Source organism: Lepidochelys kempii, chromosome 14 (assembly GCF_965140285.1).
Source record: "Lepidochelys kempii isolate rLepKem1 chromosome 14, rLepKem1.hap1, whole genome shotgun sequence".
In the NCBI taxonomy this organism is placed as follows: Eukaryota; Metazoa; Chordata; order Testudines; family Cheloniidae; genus Lepidochelys; species Lepidochelys kempii.
In genome coordinates, this window is record NC_136393.1 from 36057968 (window position 1) to 36074840 (window position 16873).

The window sequence follows — 16873 nt, forward strand, 5'->3', positions numbered from 1 at the left end:
ATGTCCCACAGGGCTGGCCTTCTACAAGTGTAAGGGGTGGTCCAGGAAAACTTCCAGAATCCTTGGCAAAGGTAGGCAGGACTAGTGGCAGGAGCTTGGGATCCCAGAACTGAAGCCAGGAGTCAGAGCCAGTATCAGGGTCAAGCTGAGAATCAAGCAAAAGTCAGAGTCAGAGTTAAGCCAAGGGTCAGAGCCAAAGACAGAGTCAGGATTGGGATGTGGGTCAAACCCAGGTTTTGACCTTTAATCATATTTGTTACTCTTCTCTGGACTTTCTCCAATTTGTCCACATCTTTCCTGAAATGTGGTGCCCAGGAGTGGAAGAATTACTTCTCATGTCTTGCCTACAACACAGCTGCTAATACATCCCATAATTATATTTGCTTTTTTTGCAACAGTGTTACACTGTTGACTCATATTTAGCTTGTGATCCACTATGACCCCCAGATCCCTTTCTGCAGTACTCCTTCCTTCTGCTGTCATTTTCCATTTTGTATGTGTACAACTGATTGTTCCTTCCCAAGTGGAGTACTTTGCATTTGTCCTTATTGAATTTCATCCTATTTACTTCAGACCATGTCTCCAGTTTGTCCAGATTATTTTGAATTTTAATCCCATCCTCCAAAACACTCACAACCCTTCCCAGCTTGGTATTGTCTGCAAACTTTATAAGTCTAGTCTCTATTCCATTATCTAAATAATTGATGAAGATATTGAACAGAACCCGACCCAAAACCGATCCCTGTGGGACCCCACTCATGATGCCCTTCCAGCATGACTGTGAACCACTGATAACTACTCTCTGGGAATGGTTTTCCAACCAGTTATGCACCCACCTTATAGTAGCTCCATCTAGGTTGTATTTGCCTAGTTTGTTCATGAGAAGGTCATGAGAGACAGTATCAAAAGTCTTACTAAAGTCAAGATATACCACATCTACTGCTTCCCGCCATCCACAAGGCTTGTTACCCTGTCAAAGAAAACTATCAGGTTGGTTTGACATGATTTGTTTTTGACAAATCCATGCTGACTGTTACTTATCACCTCATTATCTTCTAGGTGTTTGCAAACTGATTGCTTAATTATTTGCTCCATTATGTTTCCAGTTACAGAAGTTAAGCTGACTGGTCTGTAATTCCCTGGGTTGTCCTTATTTCCCTTTTTAAAGATGGGTACTATATTTGCCCTTTTCCAGTCTTCTGGAATGTCTCCCGTCTTCCATGACTTTTCAATGGGGTGGCGAGTGATGATAGAGTCTTACTAGCCCGGATCACACATGCCAGATTGTTTCTAGACTCTGAGTTTAGGGAAAGCATCTTTTTTCACCCAGTGCCTTTCCTGTTCCGTATTATCATCCCACACTCATTATGGAGTGGGGAGGGTCATTCCCAAGTTAGGGTTGCACATCAGCCTGGTTTTGCACCTTCCTAAGATCCACCCTCCAAAGAGCTGTATTTTATTACTGCTACATAGCTAACATTGGGAAACAGAAAAGGCACTGCCAGTCCCTCACCACGTTACCATCACCACCACAGGCACTAGGGGAGAATTTACTCCACTTCATAATTTATGGCATGAACTGATCTCTTGTGAGGGGGTGAAAATTATTCCTTCTCCTACAGGGCATTGAAATGCTGAATGTACCAGGATATATTGTTAGAATTAATAGAAAGAAATCTAACAGCAGGACGGTGCCTAAGAACTCTAGACCACATTGAAAAATCTCAGTCCAAGATTTTAGTTGATGTTTGATTTTGACTCATAAAACGTGGCATGATTCTGGCCATTGCCAGAAGTGAAATACAGCATTTAAGCATCATTGTTAAGCTCTGGTATGTCATAGATAGGATATGGTAGACAGAGAAATGATCTGATCTGTCATATCAGTATGTGGCTACCAGATAAATGGGCTGTTATAGTAATCACTGGTATACATGTCGAACACCCTCTTTCCCATGAGAGCAATTTTCTGTCCTCGGACTCAGTTTCCTGGCACTTTGAAATCTAAATTTAGTCTTAAAATTTCAGCCTGTAACCAGGAGAGGGACGGAGTTTCTGAATATTTATGGAATTAATTCACGAAATATGATTAACTTTTAACTCTGTGTCCTTCCAATTCAGTCACACAGATTTATTGTTCCTAGACTCAACCAATGGCAGACTGCAGAAACCAAACAGCCATCACAGAATTCTTCCTCCTGGGATTCGGGGATCTCCCTGACCTGCAAATTCTTCTCTTCCTAATTTTCCTAGTGATCTACATGGGAACCGTGGTTGGGAACACCCTCATTGTGGTGCTCGTTGTGGCTGACCAGCATCTTCACAGCCCCATGTACTTCTTCCTGGGGAATTTGTCCTGTGTAGAGACCTGCTACACTTCAGCCATCATGCCCCGGATGCTGGCCAGTCTCCTGACTGGGGACAAAACCATCTCAGTCAGTGGCTGCATCTTACAACTGTATTTCTTTGGTTCTCTGGTGGCTACAGAATGCTATCTCCTAGCAGTGATGTCTTATGATCGGTATTTAGCGATATGTAAACCCCTGCACTATTCAACTCTTATGAATATTAGGTTTTCCTTCAAATTGGCTGCTGGCTCCTGGTTAAATGGTTTTATGGCTCTTACCATCTTTGTCTTATTCCTATCACAGTTAATATTCTGTGGCCCGAATGAAATGGACCATTTCTATTGTGATGTCATCCCATTTATGGAACTCTCATGCAGTGACACACACCTGGTCATATTGGGGGATTTCATACTATCCTGTGTATTCACCCTGCCTCCATTCCTACTAACCCTGACATCCTACATGTGTATCATTGCCAGCATCCTGAGAATCCCTTCCACCACCGGGAGGCAAAAGGCCTTTTCCACCTGCTCCTCTCACCTCATTGTGGTGACAATTTTCTATGGAACCCTAATGATTGTGTACATGCTACCGAAACATGATACACTGAGAGACCTAAACAAAGTGCTCTCTCTTTGCTACACGGTCCTGCCTCCCCTGGTAAACCCCCTCGTCTACAGCCTGAGAAACAGAGAGGTCAAGGAAGCTTTGAGGAGAGCATTCAGTAAATGCAGCTTTCGCAAAAACGTGCAGAGACTCTGAGATAATAATTTAGCTTTGAAAACATCAGGCTGTCTGGGTGATTTCAGCAATCATGCCCCATTAAAATTAAGTTGAAAAGTCCTAGTGAAAATCTCAGCACTCAGTGTTGTCCATCTCAGTGGAAGGACCAGGAAGGGAGGTGGCCATAACCATGTTTCCATCATGGAGTTATGGGCACTAGGCAGAATGGAGACAAAATTTTAACCAATTGTTTAGATGTTTAAAAAAGCCATTCTTGATCAAAATAAATGTTTGGACAATGAAAATAGTAACTCCTTGTGCAGCAGAGATGGGAACGTAAACCTGCGAAAGCTGCCACCCCTGAAATTGTGCTTATTACCATCATAACCCTCTGCAAACCAACCATCTTCACTGAACTCACAGAGGCCAGAGGCAAACAACCAGGCCCCAGCAGTGACCTCTGGACACTTCACCAGGAACAGCGTTATAGCTCTTATCTGGGCTACACCCGGCTGTGACCAGCTCCGGGAAAGCAACAGCTCCAGGCTCACTGGGCCCTTGGAGGCAGGGAAGTTGGGCAAACAAAGAGGTAGACTCACATGCCAGGTGCACTGGGACTGTCCACGCCCAGATGGGGGTTTGCCAGGGCACCCGTAGAACTGAGGCCGTTCCGGGGGTCGGGTCTGTCAAACGGTCACTGACGAGGGACTCTGCTCATGGCCCTGCAGGGCACCAGCTGCTCTGCTTCCACCAGCTGCACAGAGCAGTTCAAAGGGAGGGGACCTGTTACAATGAGCGTCCCCAAAACTAACTGCAAAAACCACAATGTCCGAGAGGGCTAGTTCTGAGGGCACAGTGTCTAGTCAGCCCCAGGTACCACAGACAGCTGTGCTCCACGCAGGGCCCTTTCCTCAGGGGGTGAGGCAACTTATGGTGAGAGGAAGCGGCGACCACCTACCAACGGGCAGAACTTCTGTGATGCCAAACATGGCAGTGCTGGCTCAGTCACTGGGATCACGTCAGGGCTTGGCCAGAGGTAGGGGAGCTGGGCACCAGTGAGAATTGTAGGGCTCCGACTCTGTGGAAGGGATTTCACAAGGGACATAACAGAGTTAGTCACCCAAATCTCTTTTAAATGGGAGATGGATGCTTATCTCCCTTAAACGTCTCTGAGAATCTCAGCCTGGAGAGCCACTGGGATTCTGTCATGGTAGCTTCAATCTATGCATTTCCATTGGAAACAGAACCCACATCAACAGAAAGGCATTGGATGGATGGGAAACCCCTGCTAAGCCTTAGAGAGCTGCTGCCACTGTATGTGCTCTTGTAGCCACTAATGTTGCAATCATTTTTTGTATGATTTTGTTCCCAGTGGCTATAGTTTGAAACAGCACCCACCTAGCAGTAGGTAAGAAAAGAGGAGAGATGCAGTTATGCTGTCTTGGGCCACAAGAGGACAGAGAGGACAGGTGCAGCTGTGCTGCCCAGTGAACAGCAGCCAAAGTGGAAGGGCAAGAAAGGAGAAGTTATGTTGCCAAATGACCAATGGAAAGGGAGGTGAAGCTGTATAACGGTGTGTAAGTGTCGAGTAGAGAGCACTGAATAGAAGAGGACCTCTGTGCTGCATAGTGAAAGTGGATAGTAGCAGATGTTATTGAGTGAGTTATGGGCTGTTATATTAAATAACGGCCACCACGTGACATGAGAGTCAAGAACGGGAAAGAGGAGCTATAAAGGGAAGAATCCACTAGAGGAGAGAACAACAGGCTGTCATGCTGGGAAATCAACACTAGATGGCAGCAGAGTAGAGGAAATGGGGCTGGTGGGGGTATCAGAAATACTGTCTAGTGACCAATAGAGTTCAGTAGCCAATACAATAATGGGAAAAAGAACAGGAGTACTGGTGGCACCTTAGAGACTAAATAATTTATTAGAGCATAAGCTTTCGTGAGCTACAGCTCACTTCATTGAATGCATAGAATGGAACATATAGTAAGATATCTGTATGTATGTGTGTATATATATATATATATAAATTGGAAGTTACCATACAAACTATGAGAGGCTAATTAGTTAAGATGAGCTATTATTAGCAGGAGAATAAAACTTCTGTAGTGATCATCAAGATGGCCCATTCAGACAGTTGACAAGAAGGTATGAGGCTACTTAACATGGGGAAATAGATTCAATATGTGCAATGATCCAGCCACTCCCAGTCTCTATTCAAACCCAAGTTAATGGTATCTAGTTTGCATATTAATTCAAGCTCAGCAGTTTCTCGCTGGAGTCTGTTTTTGAAGCTTTTCTGTTGCAAAATTGCCACCCTTAGATCTTTTACTGAGTGGCCACAGAGGTTGAAGTGTTCTCCTACTGGTTTTTGAATGTTATGATTCCTGATGTCAGATTTCTGTCCATTTATTCTTTTGAGTAGAGACTGTCCCGTTTGGCCAATGTACATGGGAGAGGGGCATTGCTGGCACATGATGGCATATATCACATTGGTAGATGTGCAGGTGAATGAGCCCCTGATGGCTCACCACATGATCCATTGTCTACAGCCAAGCTCTAAGATACAACTGCATTTGCTCCAATCCCTCAGACAGAGACAAACACCTACAAGATCTCCATCAAGCATTCTTAAAACTACAATACCCACCTGCTGAAGTGAAAAAACAGATTGACAGAGCCAGAAGAGTACCCAGAAGTCACCTACTACAGGACAGGCCCAACAAAGAAAATAACAGAACGCCACTAGCTGTCACTTTCAGCCCCCAACTAAAATCTCTCCAGTGCATCGTCAAAGATTTATAACCTATCCTGAAAAATGATCCCTCACTCTCACAGATCTTGGGAGACAGACCAGTCCTCGCTTACAGACAGCCCCGCAACCTGAAGCAAATACTCACCAGCAACCACACACCACACACTAAAAACACTAACCCAGGAACCTATCTTTGCAACAAAGCCCAATGCCAACTCTGTCCACATAATGACAGGTTTCAGAGTAGCAGCCATGTTAGTCTGTATTCGCAAAAAGAAAAGGAGGACTTGTGGCACCTTAGAGACTAACCAATTTATTTGAGCATAAGCTTTCGTGAGCTACAGCTCACTTCATCGGATGCATACTGTGGAAAGTGTAGAAGATGTATATAAATCTCCCCACTGTGTTTTCCACTGAATGCATCGGATGAAGTGAGCTGTAGCTCACGAAAGCTTATGCTCAAATAAATTGGTTAGTCTCTAAGGTGCCACAAGTACTCCTTTTCTTTTTGCGAATACAGACTAACAGGGCTGTTACTCTGAAACCTGTCAATAATGGGAAAGTTATACGGTAAAATGGCCACTAGGTGGCAGCATGTTGTAAGAGTGAGACATGGGCAGCTATTTTCAAAAATGCCCATTAGATGGCAGCATCTCTTGAATACTAATTCCGGGCGGTGCAAGTACATCATAACTGGCCATCACCTTGGACAGGCATCTCCCAAAAATGTAAGCTGGTGTTTGTCCATGAACTAAAATATTTTCCACAAAGGATCATTAGACTAAAACATGATGTACAGTGGGACTTGTATAATTGAAAGTCACAGTGGGCATTGTTAGCTACAAAGCTTTGGAGACACAAAATGAACCAAGTGGGAGAAAGGTTGAAGTGGGACTGTATTGAAAAGCATGAAGAAAGAATACAAATATGAGAGAGCATTTACACTTATAAAATCGAAGGAGAAGCCCATTTTCCAAAGGTAGATCACAGGCACCAGCTCATCCCTTCAGGTAACTGCAGGTCTCTTTACTGAGAAAGTCCCATTTCTGCAGAATGATGAAAGACAAGAACCTCAGTGGGACCGGAGTCCTGTCTGCCAAACCCTGAAGAGCTCTGTGTAGTCGAGAACATGTCTCTCACCAGCAGAAGTTGGTCCAATAAAAGGTATTACCTCACCCACCTTGTCAAACTCAAACCCTGAGAAATGAGTTCATCAACTCAAGTGTGAGCTGTCCTATGAATAGAGGTGAGCACCCAATTCCAAACTGCTGCTGCTTTGCATTTATATATCACCTTCTAAACCAGGATATTAAAGTGCTTGAGTAATTAAGCATTAGTAATTTAAGATTTGCCTTCTGTGAAGAACGTGGGAAGTATCTGTATTCATTTTTATGATACATTGTCTGTGTCAGGATGCTGGGCAAAGATAGGTAGGACAAGTGTTAGGAGCTGGAGATCCCGGAACTGAAGCCAGGGGTCAGAGTCAGTATTAGGGTCAAGAGTCAAGCTGAGGATCAGAGCTGGAGACAGAATCAGGAATTGGGACGAGGGTCAAAACCAGGTATCAGCATCCCAGTTGTGTTTCCAGGGGTCGATCAGGAGTCAGAATCCAAGTCAGAGTTGAGGTCAGTACCAGGACTTCACACACAGAGAAGCAGGGCCGTCATGGCAGCTGGCTGGGATCCACACTGTTGCCTGGACACTTCTTGGTGAACCCCATAGGTGAATATAGGGTCAAGGAGCCAAGAGTACTTTCAGTCCGATCACGCAGGATGGAATTTACCGTGGCGTACAACCACTGCAGATTATGGGCCACAGGGAATGAGTCAGCTACAGGCACTGCCAGGTTGCAGTGTGGGGATATTACTTACCCGTTAACCTTACAGGCCCAGGTCCAAGTCCTGCTGATACGCACAGTTACTTTGGGTGGCTGTGGTATGGGTAGATAAGGGTTAAATTCTGCAAGCACTCCCTCATGGTAGCCATAGACTGACCTCAGTGGTCTAATGCTCAAAAGGAAAAGCCCCGTGGGAGAAATGCATGAAGCAGTGTATGAGAGTTACAGGGTGGGTGAGGTCATATCTCTTATTGGACCAACTTTCATTGGTGAGAGAGACAAGCTTTCAGCTATGACACTGCATGAACCAGTGTAGTCAGGTTCAGACGCCCTTCTCGAACCCCCAGGGGACCTTTGGGCAGGAATCCTGAACTAAGGGACTTTGGAGTGGATAAAAAACCAGCCTATGGCTCAAAGGGTTAATGTGATGCTTGGATATATAAACAGGGTAATCTAGAGTAAAGAGGCTATTTTTCCTCTGTATTTGGCACTGGTACGACCACTGCTGGAATCCTGTGTCCAGTTGTGGTGCCCACAATTCACAATTCAAGAAGGGTTCAGCGAATAGCCATGGGGACAATTAAAGGATTGGAAGACTCAAGGAGTTCAATCAGTTCAGTTTAACAAGGAGCAGGTTAAGGGGCAAACTGATCACAGTCTGTAAGTAACCATGTTGAAAGCAGAATTAATTATATTGAAATTATAATTCATTAAAGAAATGCTACTTGAAGGGTTTGTTGAAATATAGTTGTCGGTAAGAGAAACATTAAGGAGCTAGGAGATTGGTAAACAGTGTGCAAATAAGATATGTATGTATATTTGTCAGTTTCTGATTCCTTTTGTCTCTTATGTTAAATTGGCTTTGGCTTAGCTGTATAAATAAGTTAGCTTGAGCTTTTGCAGGGACTCACATATCTGGGTGCATTGGCAAAGCGCTTTGCTAATAAACAGAGTGGTCTGACAAATTATGTGAGTCCTGAATCTGACTTTGACAATTTGGAGGTTCCACTGAGATGGCAACTGTCTTCACTGGGGCTGTGTGACTCCTGACTGTTCTTAGGATGGCCGTGGCAAGCTGGCAGCTGGGCATTTGGCCCGAGCAGTCCTCCGCCAGAACGGAAGAGTGCATGACCACAGTGAAGTCTACACCATCGAACCCGTTGGTTCCCACTCTGTTCTGGTAGGAATCCCGGGCTCTGACATCAGGAATCTGGTCAGGTAATTATTTCTGTGTTTTGTCCGGACTGAGGACTGTCTATCCGTCCTCCCTGTGGTGTGTTTGAGTCTGGGCGCCATCTCCGTCCGGGGATTGGCTGACCAAAGGGTTCCTGTCCCCATGGTCTGTGAGTGAAATCTGCACAATTGCAGTTGCACCGCGCCTTGGGTAAAACCCTTGGTGTGAAAGCAAAGGCGATTGAGGCCTATGGGCTCCTTTTGTGTGTTGCATCAGGCATTGCTCTGACAAACCTGACTTTCCTTCTTGTGTGATTGGTGTGTAAAGTCCTCCTGTATGGGTAACCAGACGTCTAAGTCGGGACAGTTCCCTAAAGGAATGCTGGCTCAATTTATGTATTTTAGGAAGGGTCCAGACTCCTGTAAATTTCTGGAAAAATGGTCTAGGCTAACTCAGGAGAATCCCAAAATTCAGTGGCCACTGTTAAGACAAAGACCGAGTAGACGTCTTAAAAGACAAACTCGGCCAACCTAAAACTAAATTGGCAAAGGAGAGGTTGATTGTTTCATGCAGTGGTGGGAAGAGGCAAATCATAGGTGGATAGAATCAAAACTTGCCTCTCTCAAAGATTCTGGCTTCTATCCTACCAGATGCAACTCATTTTACTGTTGTTGATTTGTGCTCTGCTTTCTTTTCTGTCCCGGTTCACCCTGACTTCCAGTTCCTGTTTGCCTTTTCTTACAAGGGGCAACAGTACACATGGACCACACTGCCCCAGGGGTATACTGAAAGCTGGTCATATTTTTCCCAAGCATTAGCCCGAGACCTTGCTGACATTGTTTTCCCGTCCAGGTCCACACTAGTCCAATATGTAGATAATCTACTCTTCTGTTCCCCTTCATTGTTTGCCTCTGAAACTGACTCTTTAGTGCTCCTTACTGCCCTAGCAAATAAGGGTCACAAAGCTTCTCGCTCTAAACTACAACTCTGTCAAGCTTCTGTCACATACCTTGGCTTTCCTCTCCCAGTGTTCCCGTGCACTTTCTCCCACCCGCGTCCAAGCTATCCTTAGCTTTCCCCGACCCCGCTCCCCATGCCAGGTCCAGAAGTTTTTAGGCATGGCTGGATTTTGCAGACAATGAATTCCCCAATATGCCTCCCTTGCAAAACCTCTCCAGGAACTCACTTGATTCTCTGTGCCTGACCCCATGCCATGGCCCCCTGAGGCCAATTTTGCCTTTGTTTCCCTCAAACAGGGTTTGGCTTCTGCCCCTGCCTTAGGGCTGCCTGACTATTCTAAGCCTTTTACCCTTTTCTGCCACGAACAATCTAGGTGTGCACTTGGAGTTCTCACTCAGATGCACGGAGAAAAGAACCGCCCAGTGGCTTATTTCTCTGCCACTTTAGACCCTGTTGCCCAAGGCTTACCCCCCTGCCTGCGTGCTGTGGCTGCTGCAGTGCGCCTAGTCGAAATGTCTGATTCCCTTGTTCTCCGCTCTCCTCTTACCCTCCTGGTCCCTCACTGACCTCACCCTACTCCAAGACTCTGCCCCAGAAACCGAGAAAGAATCCTGGGTTGCCCAAGGTTGCTCTCTACATCCCGATTCTTTTTGGAGCTCGCCTATTGGTGCCCTTGTAGCCCCCTTTTCACTCTACCCGTCTCTGGCCACCCTGCTACATGGTGTTTCGCATGTCAGAGACGAGGGGATGGTCTCTGCTGTAACTAAGACAGGATGGTGGGCCTCCCATTTTAGCTCTTTTGCAGCCCGCCACTGTGCATCCTGTACCATTTGCCAAAGCCATAATATTGGTAAACCTGTAAAAGTGGCCCAGGGGTTCTGGGGTCTGCCTGAAGCACCGTTCTTGTATTGGCAACTTGATTTTGTACAAATGCCTAAGTGTCAACAATATGAATTCATATTGTTATGGTATGTTTATTCTCTGGTTGGATTGAAGCCTTTCCTTGTCGCAAGGCTGACTCACTGTCTGTTGCCAAATGTTTGTTAAATCATATTGTGCCTGCCAAGGGAATTCCTGCTACTCTGTCCAGTGATTGGGGTACACATTTTACTGGACAACTTGTTCAACACCTGGACCGTATATTGCATATCAAACACCTGTTGCACTGTCCCTACCACCCACAGAGTGCAGGTGCAGTTGAAAGACGAAATGGTGTACTTAAGAATAAGCTTGCTAAAATTTGTGACTCTCCAGGATTAAGCTGGCCAGTAGCCTTACCATTAGCCCTTATGGACATGAGATCCACTCCATCCCAAAGGCATAAATTAAGTCCCTTTGAAATTGTTATGGGACGCCCTATGCGAGCTATGACTACCATTATTCCCATTCCAGATTTGAACTTGACTCACAGTGCGCTCCTTCAGTATTGCAAGGGACTAATGCAAGCTGTAAGTCACTTCCATTCACAGGTTTGAGCCCCCCTGGCCCACAGAACCCACCTCTGACACTTGCCACAACCTCGAGCCAGGTGATTGGGTCTACGTACGGCGCCATCATTGAAAGCACGCCTTGGAGCCCCGGTGGAAGGGTCCTCATCAGGTACTGCTTACAACACAGACGGCTGTTAAACTATCTGGCATCGCAGCATGGATACATGCTTCACAGTGTAAGAAGGCACCATCCCCAGAGAACCAATCATCACCTCAGGACAACGCAGAGTCAATTTTGACTCCAGAAGAAGACGTAGAGGAACAGTCTGCTATACCTTACAATCTACGCTCTCGTAAGGGTTGCCAGAAGCAGACGACAAAAAAAAAAATAAGCAGTAGCGACTGCCTGGTGGGCGTAAAACCGTGACTGCGGTTCCCTCAGTTGAGGTTGTCAGACCCAGAAGAGCCTTGCCTCCAACACACGCCTCTGCCTGTTCCTCGGCTGCTGGTATCTTACGATCTGGGGAGACCACGATGGCAATTCTTTTATCCAGCAGCAGGTGTGGATAGTTCAGAACCTTAATATTTCTAATTGCTGGGTCTGCAGCCACATCCCAGCCCACTCTCAAACTGGTGTTCCTGTCCTGGCTATCCCACTCAAGTCCCCAGACTTCACTGGAGGGCCTCATCCGTTTAACAAAATATGGAACAGCAATGACACTTGGGAAGCGGTGGGAATAAATGCATCTAAATGGATAAGTGTGGTGGAGGGAAAAGGTCACTCGTGTTGGGTGTGTAATGGGACAGGGCTGGATCTGGGGAAAAGCTGTTGCCTTCAGCATATTGTGGCCAATGGTGTATGGGATTATTCGAACAAAACTAAAAAGTGGCGGGCCAGGTATGGAGATATGAATTTTTTCTCAACCTGGGATCAAACAGAGAAATCAATCCCCTACAGTAACCTTAGTGAAAACAATACAATCTTTCAATGTCATGCAAATAACACCACTCCTCGTAAGGAGAATTAACCTGTACCCTTTGGGGGATACTCCTCCTCCTTTGCAAACACCAATATGACAAATGGGTGCAGCCGACCCTTCCTGGCCTTAATAAGCCATCACTGGGTGTGTGAGACCAGAGCTTATACCGCACTACCAGCTAATTGGTCAGGAATCTGTTATCCCGCCCGACTCTTCCCACAATTCTGAGTGCTAGGAACCTTCCCTCGAGAACGCCTCCGCAATTTCAGGTGAAAAAGAAGGGACTTAACAGATGCCCAATGGTATGTAAATAACATAAGCCCCTTAACCTGGGAAGAGGCCATTGGCGGTTCCTTAATACCATTAGGGGTAGTAATACACCATGCAAAAAGGCTCCTAAGGTTACAAGCAGTAGTTGAAATAATGGCAAATGAAACTGGAGGAAGTTTAAAAGCCCTGGCCAAAGAAACAGAGGCAATCCGACAGATGGTTCTCCAAAACCATCAGGCATTGGACATAGTGCTGGCGGCATTGGAAAAGACTGCTGTGTGTATATACCAGCACCAATGAGGTAATAGATCGTGCTAGCCACTTAGAACAAATCGCATATCTTCCCCACGAAGAGCCAAGTTCTTTATGGAAGTGGCTAAGTAACCTTTTCAATTTCTCTGCCATAGGAAACTGGTTGTTTCAGGGAGCCCTAACTCTCCTGTTTGGAATCCTAATAATTTTTGTATGTTTTCAGTTACTTTCCTGTTGTATCCAAAATTGTGTCAGGCATGCTATACAGATAGCTGCCCCAAACCAGAGTGCTAATTTGATGATTTTAAATATCACTGATGAAAAAAGAGGTAAAGAACGATTGATATGTGGAACCCAGTCATTGTTGGTCATTGCGTAGCTTGACCAAAAGGAGGGATTGTGAAAGTAGAATGAATTATATTGAAATTATAATTCATTAAAAAATGCTACTTGAAGAGTTTGTTGAAATATAGTTGTCATGAAGAGAAACATTAAGGAGTGTGAGGCAATGGGTCCTCAAACTAATTAACTTAGAGCTCCAACTGAGCTAGAAGATTGGTAAACGTTAGTATCCAAATAAGATATGTATGTATATTTGTCATATATATGTATGTATATTTCTGCTTCCTTTTGTCTCTTATGTTAAATTGACTTTGGCTTGTCTGTATAAATAAGTTAGCTTGAGCTTTTGCAGGGACTCACATATCTGGGTGCACTGGCAAAGCGCTTTGCTAATTAACAGAGTGGTCTGACAAATTATGTGAGTCCTGAATCTGACTTTGACATAAGTAACCATGTGGGGATCAGAAATGTGATAAGGGTGGGCTCATCAATCTAGCAGAGAAAGTTATAACAAGGGTTAAGAGCTGGAAGTTGAAGCTAGACAAATTCATACGAGAAATAAGGCACAGTTTTTATCAGTGTGGGTAATTAACCACTGGAACAATTTACCAAAGAGTCATGGTGGATTTCCCATCAGTGGAAATTTTAAAATCAGGATTGGATGTTTTTTCTGAAGGATCTGCTCTAGTTCAAACAGGAATTAATTCAGGGATGTCTTACGGCCTGTGTTTCACAGCGATTCAGTCTAGATGATCCCAGGGACCCTCTGGCCTTGGAATCTATGAATAAGTGGGGAGAGATTCTGACTGGGGTGTCAGACTATCCGAGAGGCCAGGGGGCAACCTGCCTCGTTGTTTTTTGGGGGTACCTGGGTTAAGTGGAACCTTCTTAAACTGGCAAGGAAAGGCAGTCTTTGTCTATCTATGATTTAGATAGACAAATCATCTCATGCCATTTGAAGTCATCATGTATCGGGGTGTTTTACCTCCTACTGAACCAAAACAGTACCCTCAAAATCATCCAGATCTATGCTCCCACAAGTGCATGCGAAGATGATGATATGGAAGGATTCTATCAGGAGCTGGAGGAAACCCTCGCTCAGAGTTCCATATAAAGGATTGCGATGGGAGATTTTAACGCCAAGGGTTAGAAGAGGGAGAGAGGGCGAAAAGTTCATAGGTACTGGAGAATGAAACGTGCGAGAATGACTAGATATATTGGCAGAGACGAGAAGAATGTTCATTGGTAACACCTGGTTCCGAAAGAAGGCCAACAGAAGATGGACCCGGATTGCACCAAATGCGAAGACAAAGAATGAAATCGATTACTTCCTGATAGATAGACGACGCTTCGTGCAGGATATTTCAGTAGTGCCATCGTTCAACACCGGAAGCGGCCATCGCCTGCTGAGAGCCAGACTCACGTTCACTGTGAAGGTGGAGAAAAAGGCACTGTGTACGGCGAACAGAAGGCACCAACCGGTAGCTTTCGACGAGGCAACCCTGAAGGAAAACATTTCCAGGGAAGACTGGAGCCTCCTGGACGGCTGTGATGATGATTATGAGAACTTCAGCAAGAGACTGAAATGGTGTGTGAAATCAGACAATATGTGCATAGGATTTTATTGTTTTTACCCTGTTTCCCTCTGCTAGTTATGTTTCTGTGAACCAATCGATCCCACCTGTTTTGAAGAGGCCATCCTGAGTCACTAGAGGTTCACACTGGTCACAAGGTCCCAGAGCAGGGGACAAAGCCAGTTGTAGCTGCTGGAGATAAATACAGATGGTGAAACAGGGACGCTGTAGCCTGCAGACACACAGCACCCATTCTATATACATGGGAGATAGAGAGATGGATATACAGCTGATTACTTAAGATGGACATACAGCTGATTACTTAAGAAGAGAGAGAGAGAGAATAGGAAAATCAGTGAAATAAAAGTTTTAACTTTCCTACCAATATTGGTTGGAATTTTCTAAGTGCTTTAATGGATTTAGGTGCCCAACTCATCAAGAGGAGCGGGTGCCTAACTCCTATAGAGTACTATTGAAGTCTCAGCCTTAATAGTCCAAGAATTCATGTTACAGGGAAAGAATTCCCAGCACAATTTAACAACATTTTCAGGTTCCACAACTTATATAATGGAAAGTATGTTCAACTCTTATTAATATTTGCTAAAGGTGGTAAATCTGGCTCTACCTGTTGGGAATTTTTGATATTTTGGAACTGTGTAACAGTGTGAAAGAATCACAGAGGTACAATCATAGATGTATAGATTGGAAAGCCACAAAAGACCATTAGATCCTCTAGTCTGATGTCCAACACTAGATTTATTGATTGATTGATTGGGCTTATACAAAAATATGAAGACTTTCTCAGTAATGGTATCCCACATTTGGACAAACTTTGTTATGAGAAGAGATATGAGATGATGTGAATCAAACTATGTGTGTCTAAATGGCTGCCCATTATGGTGGGCTCTCAGACCCTTCAACATAGCAACTGGGTTCCTGGTCCGATTCGAGAGATGTTGATATTTTGTTAAATCTGCTGCATAAAACTTACGATAATATATCCAAAGAGTCAACATGCCAGCCAGCTCTGTTCCTGCAACTCCATTATCAAACCAGGGGGCTTCCTTCCCCCCAACTTCTTCTTTGCTGGGGTAAAGCTTAAGTATGTTTTTGCCAATAATCTCCAAGACGTATTTTTCTCTTCCTCACTTTTTATCCTTCCTAGATACACCCCATGGCAAACACAGAAGGGAAGAATCAAACGTCCATCACAGAATTCGTCCTCCTGGGATTCAGGGATCTTCCTGAACTGCTGGCCCTACTCTTCCTGCTGTTTCTAGCGATCTACATTGTGACCTTGGCTGGGAACATCCTCATTGTTGTGCTAGTTGTGGCTGATCGGCACTTTCACATCCCCATGTACTTCTTCCTGGGGAACTTGTCCTGCTTGGAGACCTGCTACACCTCCACCCTCCTGCCCAGGGTTCTGGCCAGTTTCCTGACAGGGGACAATACCATTTCTGTTAGTGGTTGTATGACACAATTTTATTTTGTTAGTTTCTTTGCTGCTGCAGAATGCTATCTGCTAGCAGTGATGTCATATGATCGGTACTTGGCGATATGCAAACCGCTCCATTATGCAGCCCTCATGAATACCAGGTTCTGCCTGCAGTTAGCAGCTGGATCTTGGATAAATGGATTTCTGGCTGTTATCATAGTAATATTTCTTATGTTACAATTAACTTTCTGTGGCCCCAATGAAATTGATCATTTCTACTGTGAATCCACAGAAATGTTAAATCTCTACTGCAATGGCACCAACCAGATAGAGCTTGTCATTACCATCCTGGCTGCTATATTCACTCTGCCTCCATTTGTATTAACCATGATGTCCTACGTGTGTATCATCTTCACCATCCTGAGAATCCCTTCCACCACCGGGAGGCAAAAGGCATTTTCTACCTGCTCCTCTCACCTCATCGTGGTGACCATTTTCTATGGGACCCTGATCATTGTGTATCTGCTACCAAAAACCAACACACTAAGAGACCTAAACAAAGTGTTCTCTGTCTGCTACACAATTCTGACACCTATGGCCAATCCCTTCATATACAGCCTGAGAAACAAAGAGGTGAAAGAGGCCCTGAGAAAAATTGTCAGTAAATGTGTAGATTTTACAAGAAATTAGAAATCACAAGGTTTTTATTTCTTACTGTATTAAGGGGAAATGGTGAGATGCAGAGCTGGCTTATTGTTTTATAGAACCAGATTCTGGGTGGTCC

General features: G+C 44.8%; 2 protein-coding genes across 2 annotated transcripts; both read left to right on the forward strand.

The window, feature by feature from the left end:
* Nucleotides 1–2153: 2153 nt before the first annotated feature.
* On the forward strand, nt 2154–3110 carry LOC140897837 (olfactory receptor 11A1). The gene has a single exon (XM_073310955.1). It carries the CDS (start codon nt 2154–2156, stop codon nt 3108–3110), a length of 957 nt encoding a protein of 318 aa, XP_073167056.1.
* A 12715-nt stretch (nt 3111–15825) lies between these two features.
* Nucleotides 15826–16779, forward strand: LOC140898138 (olfactory receptor 10A7). Its single transcript, XM_073311584.1, has one exon. It carries the CDS (start codon nt 15826–15828, stop codon nt 16777–16779), a length of 954 nt encoding a protein of 317 aa, XP_073167685.1.
* The last annotated feature ends 94 nt before the right edge of the window (nt 16780–16873 follow it).